The sequence below is a fragment of the Stigmatopora argus genome, chromosome 19, assembly GCF_051989625.1.
Source record: "Stigmatopora argus isolate UIUO_Sarg chromosome 19, RoL_Sarg_1.0, whole genome shotgun sequence".
In the NCBI taxonomy this organism is placed as follows: domain Eukaryota; kingdom Metazoa; phylum Chordata; class Actinopteri; order Syngnathiformes; family Syngnathidae; genus Stigmatopora; species Stigmatopora argus.
The window spans coordinates 1,252,501-1,264,647 of NC_135405.1; the positions used below are offsets into that span (position 1 = coordinate 1,252,501).

A 12,147-nucleotide genomic window follows, 5' to 3' on the forward strand; every position below is an offset into this window, starting at 1 on the left:
ATATGTGTATACATATTATATATTATATATATTATATAGGTGGGGACCAAGACCACAGACTGTTAGACTTGGTCCCCACCTCTCTTCCTCCATTACACTAAGCACTGGCTCCCCTCAAGGCTGTGTACTGAGTCCTCTTCTGTACTCCCTGTACACCTACGACTGTACACCCACCCACCAGTCTAATGCCATCAACAAATTCGCTGACGACACCACTGTGGTCGGACTCATCTCAGGAGGGGATGAGTCGGCTTACAGAGATGAGGTCAACAATTTGTCTTCGTGGTGCTCGGTGAACAATCTCACACTGAACACCACGAAAACTAAAGAAATAATCCTGGACTTTCGCAAACACGGCACAGATCTGGCCCCACTCCTCATAAATGGAGTATGTGTAGACAGGGTCCAGTCCTTTAAATTCCTGGGGGTCCACGTCACGGACAAGCTCTCATGGTCTACAAACATCACGGCAGTGGTGAAGAAGGCTCAGAAACGACTCCATTTCCTCAGGGTACTTAGGAAGAACAACTTGGGCACCAATCTTCTGATAACCTTCTATAGAACCACTGTAGAGAGCATCCTGGCGTACGGCATCACAGTGTGGTACGCTGGAAGCACGGCGGCAGACAAAAAGGCCATGCAGAAAGTGATTAACACTGCCCAGAGGATTGTCGGCTGCTCTCTGCCCTCACTTGAAGACATTGCCAGCCCTCGTTACCTCAGCAGAGCCAAGAACATCATAGGGGACCCTTACCACCCTGGTCACAATCTGTTCCAGCTGCTGCCCTCTGGCAGACGCTATAGGTCCCACAAAGCACGGACAAATAGGCTTAAGGACAGTTTTTTCCCCACATCCATCAGAAATCTAAACTCGCGCTAACATAACACACATTCCCTTCTGCGGTATATGAACAGATGTTTGGTTGGTGATCTGCCTCCTACTAGCTGACTGAAGTAAGGTAAGTGGAAGACAGTGAGAGGTAAGCGAGAGGTAAGCGACCTGTATCCACAACAGCGGAATGACAAATTACAAGTCCGTAACTTACACTTATTTAGCTCTTTTGCCGATTAAACGTAGCTTATGGAGAAGCACCATCAATTTCGTCACACGCAGTTTCTGCGTGTGATGACAAGTAGGCTTTTGTGTTGTGATAATGACGACATGGCCTATGTCCGATTATTATTATTATTATTATTATTATTATTATATACATATATATATATATATATATATATATATATATATATATATATATATAGCGCAGGTCGCGCCAACCTGAAGAGAGGCATAAAGGCTGCCAAAGCAGGCTACAAGGAGAACATAGAAGGGCATCTTGACGACCCCCGAACGAGGTGGCAAAGTATACGGACCCTAACCAACTACAATGGCCAAGCTGGGACTCCTGCCGACTCAGATGCGGCACTGGAAGAGTACATAAACAACTTTTTTTCCCGCTTTGAGTCCCAAGCCCACCTTTCAGTCACATCACCTCAACCTCCAGTGCATCCCACACCAAGCTCGGGAAGAAACTTCACTCCACTCATTGGGGAGCTAGTGGATGTGAGATGAGTGCTCAGTCAACCCCAGGAATACCACGGGACCGGATGGAATACCAGGCAAAGTACTTAAGGCCTGTGCTGACCAACTAGCACCAGTCTTCACAGAAATTTTCAATCTTTTACTAGAACAAGTCTCCGTCCCAGCCTATCTTAAATCAGACACCATCATCCAAGTACCCAAGAAGTCCCCCGATGGAGCTCTGTCAGAATGCTTTTCATCGACTACAGCTCAGCCTTTAACACCATAAGACCAGCCATTCTCATCCCCAAGTTGGCTCCCAACTTCCACATGCTTCTGGATTAAGGACTTTCTAGTCAACCAACCCCAGCACGTGAAGCTGAGTCCACAACTCTACTCTCTCTACACACACGACTACAGACCCATGCATCCTGAGAACATCGTTGTGAAATTTGCGGACAATACAATGGTTGTGGGGATGATCACAGGGGAGAATGAGACGGCCTACAGAGATGAGGTCCTTCGACCTGTGATGCACTCAACAATTTGGCCCTGAACCTTTCCAAAACCTGAAAACTTATCCTGGACTGCCCGTCCCCCCTTTATATCAACGGCCAATGTGTGGAGTTAGTGGAGACTTTTAAATTCCTAGGAGTCCACATCTCTGATGTGTTAGTGTGGCACTCAAGATGCACAGAAGCCAACAGGAAAAGACTGCAGAGGGTGATCAACACAGCCCAAAAGATCATCAACTGCCCTTACCTACCCTGTCCAGCATCTACAAATTCTGGAGACTTAGAAGTGCAGAGAGCATCATAAAAGACAACACGCATCCCGGCTTCCACCATTTCAACCTGCTGCCTTCTGGAAGGTGCTACAGAACCATAAAGCCAAGACAAACAGACTCAAGGACAACAGCTGTCAGCATAATCAAGTTCTGCACTAATCAAGACTTATTACTACTACTTATACTACTTACTTATTATGTTGACCACTTATTTATCTATTATTAGATATTGATTATTTATTTATCATTACTATATATTGATTAACTTTCTAGGTTTTTTGTCTGTTGTTGAGTCCATACACTCAGCAAATGCTGCGCTCTCAACAACTTGGCGCCGAACGTCTCCAAAACCATGGGACTCATCCTGGACTTCAGACAGAACATGGCCGCTCCGCTCTGCTGATCTCACTTAGACTCCTTATTTATTTATTTATTTATTATTTATTGATTATTTATTTGTCTGTTTATTGTTGCACTACGTGGTGAAAGCTTTAAATCTCATTATAATTGTATAATGACAATAAAAGCATTCAATTCAATTTGAGCCTGATATGCGCACGCGCGTCAGTCACTTCTGCCTTTTCACTATATAAATATAGCGCGTAAGCAAGCAATGTACCCGGACAGCTACAGAATCTTGAATTTAATGCATGCAAAAGGGTCACCCCATCCACTTAGGAGAAAATGTTAGACTTAAGTGTGCCCCATGTGAGTAAATATGTGCAGCATTGCTTGTAGGGTTTATTATCGCTTAAATAAGGGGAATTGCAATCATTAATAAGGGGAGCAATTGGCCGAGGTTGACTGGCATGCGTTATGAAAAGGCTGATCTTGCCTTCTGTTTTGTTGCGCGTGAGTTTAACATCGCGCTCATTACCACTTGGATAAAGACATCGCCTAGCCTTTTCCTGCTTTTTTGGCGGATTTTGAATCGTCGTTTGAAATGCCTCCTTCCTGTGGAAGAATCATTACCAAAGCCACCTCCCCGTTGCGAAACGAGGACATGGCTGAAAAGCAGAGCCAAAGCGAGCCGAGGCCGGCGCGGGCATGCGACCTCCCCGTTGTAGAGCGAAGCCACAGTTCTGAAAGTACTAGACAGAAAACCATTACTACTACTTATACTGCTTATTTATTATGTTGATCACTTATGTATCTATTACTATTTAGTCATTATTTATTCATCAATACTATATATTGATTATCTGTTTGTTGTTGCGTCCATAGACACAGCAAGTGGTGCTCACTCGCCTGATCTCACTTGAACTACTTATTTATTATTTATTGATTATTTATGTGTCCGTTTGTTGCTGTTATTTGTGCACTACATGGTGAAAGCTTTAAATCTCATTATACCTTTACAATGACAATAAAAGCCTTCAATTTTAAGAATTAGAAGATTAAAAATAACTTACCACCACTGTCAGATATTGAATAAACACAAATGCCCGAACTGGGACAATATTACTGTTAAATATGCTGATGCCACCTTAGTTTACAAAATCTTTAAATTACAAAGCTCCTCCTCTTTTTAAAAAAAATCCGACAGATCAACAAAGCCAGGCTCTAGAGGTGACTGTGTAGTTCCCTTCAAAAAGAGTGCATTTAGCCGAAGTACCTTCTCTGTTCGTGCCTCACATTGTGGAACTTAATACCAATTAACATACATGAACTCCCGTCTCTGAACCTCTTCGCCAATCATCTTAAAGCCTGGCTATTAGACAAACTAAATTGTCATCACAACGCTGCCTAGAATGTGCTTCTTGAGTGAGTGTGTGCGTGCGTGCGTATGTCTCATCGTTTATCTTCAAACCTTCATTAATCATTAATGTAAATAAGTATATGTTCATTAATATGTACTGTCTCTTTAATAAATAAATCAAACTCAATGTGGTAGTAGTAACTCAGGCAAGTATTTGCTTTCTGCACAGCTTCCAATGGATCAGGGTGGTGGCGAAGGTAAAGCCATGTACATTGACACAGAGGGAACCTTTAGACCAGAGAGACTTCTGTCTGTCGCTGAAAGGTAAGTTTTGAAGTGTTTTGCACAGTAGTAACCTTTTCGATGGTGTTAAGTTTGCAGTGCCTTAACGTCATATGAGCACATCAAAGAAGCGTTAAGGCCTTATTACACTGTTCTGTTGTCTTTTCCAGCTACATGCAAGGGTGAGTGCACCATATGCCATATTGTTTATATTACCAATACTACTTGCCACCTTACCAGGTTAGACAAAAAGTAACTTGCACCTACCGTATTTACTCGCATATAAGCTGCCCGTGCGTATAAGCCGCACCCTTAAAATTGGCTTGAAACTTTTGAATTGTACAATTTCTCGCGTTTAAGCCACCCCTGATACCCAATTTTCACCTCCATATTCATGGTTTCAATAGGGAGTACAAATGTGTTACTTTGAAGGGAAAATCTTAAGAAGAATCATCACAAGTGGTATTTCTGAGATACAGTGGTACCTCGTCATACGACCGCTCGTCATACAAAATGCTCGTCTTACGGGGGAAATTTCGATCAAATAATTCGCCCGTGATGCGCCAAAGCCAGGTGGCCATGGCATTTTTTTTTTGCATATCTTTCGTGTATAACAATATTTACGAGCACCGGATGAGTTATTCAGACCAGGAAACGCACAACGCGCGGGCAAAAAGAGGGCTTTCTGGGTAATGAAGTATACTCGTGCACACAACACCCATAGGCAATGGCAACCTTTCTCAGAATGCTCAACTATTGTATTCCCTGTTATTCTTTCTAAGGAAAGAAGGTCCCGCGATCGTTCTTTAAAGACTATTTCTCGTTGGCAAGTGGTCGTGCGTTATCCTATTGTGATGACATTTGTATGCGACATTATCAAAATATTTTGAAGGGTAGACAAAAACAAACAACTCTTGATGCGTTCGTTTTGAAGACTTCGGCGGAGCGGCCAGTTGGTGTCAACCCGTAGAACTACGTAAGGTAAAAAAGATTACAACAAATTTAGAATTTCGTTTTGTTTGAAGTTACATTAAACGTTGAGTGTCTGTATATAGTTATCCAAGTTAATTTAAATTTGTTTGTTCGTTTACGAGTGCATTGTTGCTTCTTCTTCTTCTTCTTTTTCACCTCAGGCGCCTGAGGATTACCCTCAGCAGCGCTAGGGCTGCCACTGGAACACGGATAAGTTCATCCAGGGAGTTGCCCAAGCCGCGATGGTAGCGTTCGGTCATTAAGGCCGGACAGCGGAGCCATAAGTGTTCAGACGACTCTGTTTCCTCGTCGCACAGGCGGCAGCGATCCGAGTCGGATTTCCCCACAAGGTGGAGCCAACGGCGGAGCAGGGGGTGGTGTCCACTGCGGAAACGAATCAGGTCTGTGCGGTCTCCTTTCGATAGGGCAAGTTCTTCCTCTGTGACTTTTGTAGTGTAGGTCTGCAGAAGGCGGGGGTGGGAGAGGGGGGGGGAGCGATCTTCACGTTGGATGATGGCACGTCTTGTGGCTGCGTCCGGGGGGGTATTGGTTTGGTCATCTAACGAGCCAAGTTTAGCTAGGGCATCAGCCAGGTCGTTTCCGCATATGTTGCAGTGGCCCGGGATCCACAGTAGCTGCAGTCGCTTAGGCGGAGGGAAAAGGGCGATGTCACCCTGAAGTCTCCGAATGGCGGGGTCTTGCGTATGGGGGTTTCCCATGGCTTGGACCAGCGATTTGCAGTCACAGGATAATTGATGTCTGCCAGTCTGCTGTTTCCCTCAGCCAGGAGAGTGCCTCGGTCAGTGCCACTTTTTCAGAGTGGTAGGAGCTGCTGCGGCTGCCAGTGGCACCATGCCATTGGTGGATGATTGCAGTCTCCTTAATGACGACAAAACCTGCACCACCGTCCGCAGTGCCTTCTTTGGTGGATCCATCTGTGAAGATCTGTAGGTCCGGTTTACCCATGCTTCTGATGAGCTCTTCTGCCTTATCTCTTTGGGTGATGGTCGGCATGTGTTTAGAGACTGCGGTAAAGGCGGTTTGGATGGGGGGGGGGGGGGGGGGTAATAGCCAGGGTGGGCAGGGATGGGAAGAGTATGTGCAAGGGGTATGGAGTTCGAGAGCGGTAAGACGGGGAAGGGTCGATGATCGCCAGTCTGGCTTCTTTTGCAAACGCATTTTAACGTTTTCATGGAGGAGGCGGTGTCGGGGATCAGAAGGAGGCAGCTGGTTCCAGGCATCCGCCTTAAGAAGTGCTTGTAACTTGAGGCGGGATGAGAGGGGTGTGAGATGTGCCTCATGTAGGACTGCTTCGGTGGGGGTTGACCTGAGGTGGTGGGTTATGGCGCGGGCTGCTTCCAGTTGGGCGGTTTCAAGGGATTTGAGGTGAGTTTGGGCCAGCCAGGGGCCCATGCCGGTGCTGCGTACTCCGCAAGACTTCTCTGGGTGGCAATATACACCGTTCTAAGGTCGTTTGGTTGCCAACCCCAGGATGTGCCACTGAGTTTGCGGAGGAGGTTCGTTCTTTTGGACATGGTTTGGCGGACCTTTTTCGCTTGCTCTGCAAACTAAGTTGTCGGTCAAAAGATACGCCAAGAAAAGTGGGGGTGGGGTTATGCTTGAGGGTGGCGCCATTTATTAAGATCTTTGGTTGCCATTTGGCCTCAGCTGAGTCCAGGCTAAAAAATGACGCCTCACACTTGGTGGTGTTAAGGTTTAGGTGTGCCTCGGAACTCCACCTCCAGACTTTTTCCACCTCCGCTTGAAGTCTGCTTTCCACCTCCTCTTTGTTTCCTACCCCGACAAGCAAGAGCCAGATCGTCTGCATAGGCGCTGACCAGGGTGGAGTCGTTGAACTTGTCGAGGAGGTCATTAATGTAGATGATGAATAAGAGGGGTGACAGGACCGAGCCTTGGGGGAGCCCTTCTTTGAAGGTTCTGCTCCTGCCGATGGTATTGTTGATCCTGACCCTGGCTGTGCGATTTGTGAGCCAGTTGGCGATCCATCTGATGAAGCGGTAGGGGACCCCCAGGTCTGCCATTTTTTGTAAGAGACCTGTTCTCCATACCTGGTCGAATGCCTTGCTGAAGTCAAAGAATGTTGCAAGCGTGCGTTGCCGTTGAGTCGACTGGAAGCCATCAGAGATGAACTGCGACAGTCGCAGGGCCTGGTCCGTCGTGCTTCTTCCCTTTCGAAAACCGGCTTGCCAGTGGCTGAGAAGCTGTTTATCTTCCAACCACCAGGCGAGACGGTTCACGATGAGCCTTTCCATTGTTTTGCTAAGCGTAGAGGTGAGGGCGATGGGTCTGTAGTTCCCAACGTCCTTTGGTGACTTCCCTTTTTTGAGGAAAGGGATGATGGTGGCCACTCGCCAAGCTTGTGGACACCAGCCCTCTAGCCAGCTGTTGTTGATGATATGGAGTAGTTCGGGAAGGATGTTTGCCGGAAGATTTTTTAGAAGGTCCGGGGCTATGTCGTCGGGTCCAGCTGCCTTACCCGCTTTAAGTTGGGACAGCGCTGTCTGCAGTTCAGCATCGGTGAACGGGAGCTCGAGGACTTGTCGCGGTGAGCCGAGCAGTCTGCGGGTAGCTGTACGTATAGAACGCACTGCTCGTCTGCTCCGCTTGTCACTCTTGCGTCCGCTGACCGAGGCATATTCCCTGATAAATGCTGTTGCTTTGGCTCGGTCACTCACGTACTCCTTGTTCTTGTAGACCAGGGACTCGCCAGATTGTTGTGTTTTGGTGCCTGAGAGGGATTTTACTAAGGACCAGGCTTGTCCCGTAGATCTTGTCTCGGCGATCTTGGTGAGGTGTAAGCGCCATGCGTTCCTTTTCGCTTCAGTGGTTTTTTGTTTGATCTGTTGACAGAGTGCTATCCATTCTTTCCTATTTTGTTGGAGGTCTCGACGTAGTCGATTCCTTTCACGGATGAGGTCCTTCAGGTCCTGTGTCAGCCATGGGAGCTCCTTCTGGCGGATAACTTTGACCGGTATTGTAAGTGCTGCTGCCTCTTTCATGTGTTGCACTAAGAGGGAGAGTTTTTCCGGGGCTGTGGCTGCTGCGGAGATTACGGGTAGGCGATCCATGAGGATGGTACGGTACCTCTTCCAGTCAGCTTTCGAGAAGTTGGGTCGTACTCTTCTTTGTTGGCATTCGACACGGAGAGCACGGTTCCACCTAATCAGAATCGGTCTGTGGTCGGAGGTCATCTCGTCGATGGGTTCCCATTGCAGATGTTCGGCCGTGGTGGGGTCAGTGATCGTTAGGTCGGGGGCACTCATGCCTGCTCCTTGTTGGTATCTGGCAGTCCGTGTCCACACGCCGTCATTAAGGAGAGTTAGGTCATGGTCATCGACCCATTGATGGATTGCGTTACCCCTGGGATCTGTCTTGGCAAGTATATCCCAGGTCGGGTGGTGCGCGTTGAAATCCCCGCAGATCAGGCCATGCTCCGTGGGGAGCGAGTTTAACCAGGAGAAATCTTGGGGGGCAGGACAATAATCCGATGTCGCCGGGGGGATGTAGGCGTTGACCAGTGAGAGGTGCCGCCTGCGGGCGATGGGAATGTGGATATGCTGGAGTTCGAGGGGGCCTGATGGGGACGCTGGAAGGATGGAGTAGGGGATGCCGCATCTCAGGTAGACAAGGAGACCCCCGCCTCGTCGCTGTTTTGTGCCTGAGCCCTCACGGTCTTGGCGAATCACGTTATAACCGTCGAGCTGAGGCGTCGGGTCTTCGAGTCCCAGTTTTGTTTCCTGGAGGAGGAGGATGTCAATTTTTAGACGTGCCGTCACCTCTTTCAGTTCGGTAGTCTTGGTCGCCAGGTAGTCACAGTTCCATTGAAGGATGGTGAGACCGGCTTTCCGTGCCTCCGGTAGATCGGCAATCCTATCTGTGGGTTGTTGAGGGTGGGAGGGTTTCAGGTTCAGACAGCTCTGGCAGCACCAGTTATTGTTCCTGCGAAGTATGGTTAAAGCGTGTCTGGTTTCAGGGGCACATTTGAGGTGGAATCCACGTTTGCAGGATTTACATGTCAGGGGAGAGCGTGAAACGATTAATTTGTTATTACAGGTGGGGCAGTTTGCGTTTATAGGTTGGTGTGTTGTTATGGCTGTTTGGTGTGTGGAGGATTGTTGTGTCGGGGGTGGTGAGCAGGTCGGGCATAGCCAGTTTGCATTAGTTTGGGAGCGAGGTAGTCCAGAGCAAGAGCGGTGGGATTTGTTGGGGCAGTTCGAGCAGGGGATGGGGGAGATGGTAGGGGAGAAGGAGATTTTGCAGACACAGCATTTTTCTTTCGGTCCCACGTAGGCTGTGCGCGGAAGTGACGGCACGATGGCATTTCCGGAACAGGATCCGCAGAGAAAGCCTTGATGACTCTTTATCTGGGTTCGGGTCAGGCCGCTACAGGTCCTGTGGAAATTTCGTCGGCAAGCGTTGCAGACCAGTGGGGTGAAGTCACGACGGATCGTCTTAGAGCATCCCGGGCAGGTAGGTCCCGGGTTCTCCTCGACGTCGCCTGCCCTTAGGAGGAGTAACCGGAGGTGTGGGGCAGGGCGGACATCTCCGGCTGGATGAAAAACATAGGGCGCCATGTTCCTGGGTGGCAGCTCTGGGTGGTTGTGTTGGATTCGCAGGCCGCGGCGGGGCGGCCTCTCGGGAGACACCTCGTGAAGGTTCCAACTGTTGTCTCCCCAAAAAATGTGATTTTCAGTTTTCAGTGTTGCCGTGGATAAAGCCCCCCGAACAGACCACCCTCGCCTCCGTGTGTATGTCGTTCCCTTCCCCTCCGCGAAATGTGTCTAATTTTACTTCTATTAAACACATTTTATTACTATCAAACCACTCGTTATTTATTACTTTGTCAATATATTATAAGAAATAAAACATTTTTTCAATCCAATATCCTGTTTTTGGTGTTTTTTTCAGAGAGTTGGAACGAATTAATTTGTTTCCCATTCATTTCAATGGGAAACTTCCGCTCGAGTTACGAGAACCTTGTCATACGAGCTCAGTCCCGGAACGGATTAAGCTCGTATCTCGAGGTACCACTGTACTGTATAAATCAAAATCATATTATTAGGGTCAATACCATAAATTAAAATGCCTGTGTTTGTAAATGCATAATATCAAATTATCAAATTTGAAAAAAGAAATAATGAGATGAGAACGCTTTGTAATTACAGAAATTACAATTTTCTTACCAGAAGTTTAAGATGTTGTGGCAGGCATATTGCTTCTAATGTCAAAATATCTCAATTCTTTCGATGTTTCATATTACTCCAATAGTTGTCACTTTCGAACAAGAAATAAAACTAAAAAAATCAAAGTTTAAGTCTGTTTTATTTCAAAATGAAGACCAGTCAGAGCACGTTTAACAAAGTTTAGACGGCAGCGCCGTAGGTAAAATGGCTGTGCTCCGAGCGAGCAGTGACGGGAACGTGAGTTTTTTCACGTTTTGTGCAAGATATGTACGTAGTTTTTCTCGAATTTCATTCATAAACGTCAAAATAAAGTTTGTTTAGTGTTTTATCTGTTTATCTTTTCTGTATTTTGAAATAAATGACTCGGCCACATTGGCTTGGGTCATGATGTCACGGCGCATTACGTCATGATGCAACGGCACCATTTTGTCGTGACGCCATCGGGTCACGGCGCCGTCAACTTTTTTCAAGTTTTCCGCATGTGTTTTTATGCGCATATAAGCAGTACCCTCGATTCAGTCATCATTTTTCGTCCGATAAAAGCGGCTTATATGAGTAACTATAGTCTATATATATACAGTGGGGCAATAAGTATTTAGTCAACCACCAATTGTGCAAGTTCTACTTGAAAGGATTAGAGAGGCCTGTAATTGTCAACAGGGGTAAACCTCAACCATGAGAGACACAATGTGGGGAAAAACTGAAAATCACATTTTTTGATTTTTAAAGAATTTATTTCCAAATTAGAGTGGAAAATAAGTATTTGGTCAGCTACAAACAAGCACGACTTCTGGCTGTCAAAGAGGTCTAACTTCTTCTAACGAGTTCTAACTAGGTCTCCACTCATTACCTGTATTAATAGCATCTGTTTTAACTCATCGGTATAAAAGACACCTGTCCACAACCTCAGTCTCTCACTCTCCAAACTCCACTATGGCAAAGAGCTGTCGAATGACACCAGAGACAAAATTGTATATCTGCACCAAATCAACTGTGGGAGCAATTACTAGAAAATGGAAGACATAGAAGACCACTGATCATCTCCCTCGATCTGGGGCTCCATGCAAGATCTCACCCCGTGGCGTCAAAATGATAACAAGGACGGTGAGCAAAAATCCCAGAACCACACGGGGGACCTAGTGAATCTATTAAAGAACTGATTCAGTTCATTTGCCCACTGCCTGTCTCCGGATTCCGGGTCCCTTTTGGTGTGGTTATATGGCCGGAGATGGTCCTCGTGCCTCTCCATACCTCCCTGGCGTTGCTCCTCTGGATTTGGTCTTCCAGCTTCCTCTTGTAGCTGGACGTTCCTCTCCTTATCTTTTTCCATAACTCCTTCTGGCACATTTTCAGCCTCTCTTTGTCCCCAGATTTAAAAGTCCTCTTCTTGTTGTTCAGGAGGGCCTTAAGATCCGGGGTGACCCACGGCTTGTTATTGGAGAAACATCGGACCTTCTTGGGGGGTACGGTGTTCGCAACACAGAGTTTATATAATTTGTGATTCAGTGGGTCAAGCTATCAATGTTCTCCCCTTGTGAATCACACAGCAACTTCCAGTTAGTTGTCTCAATACAGTCCCTGGATACCATGCTGGTCTGCTCAGTCCATCCTTTTATGATCCATGTAGGTGGGGATCAGATTGACCAGGTTGTGGTCTGAGCGGCCCAGTGGGAGAGGGAGGCTG

General features: G+C 46.9%; 1 protein-coding gene across 3 annotated transcripts in view; it reads left to right on the plus strand.

Annotated features, from left to right (window-relative positions):
- The window catches only part of rad51 (RAD51 recombinase), a 109,301-nt gene that overhangs the window by 61,577 nt on the left and 35,577 nt on the right, over positions 1-12,147 (plus strand). For all 3 annotated transcript variants that reach the window (XM_077586614.1, XM_077586613.1, XM_077586612.1), the window contains exon 6: positions 4,235-4,329. In XM_077586614.1, coding sequence (XP_077442740.1) covers positions 4,235-4,329 — 95 coding nt within the window. The remainder of the gene's footprint in view (positions 1-4,234; positions 4,330-12,147) is intronic.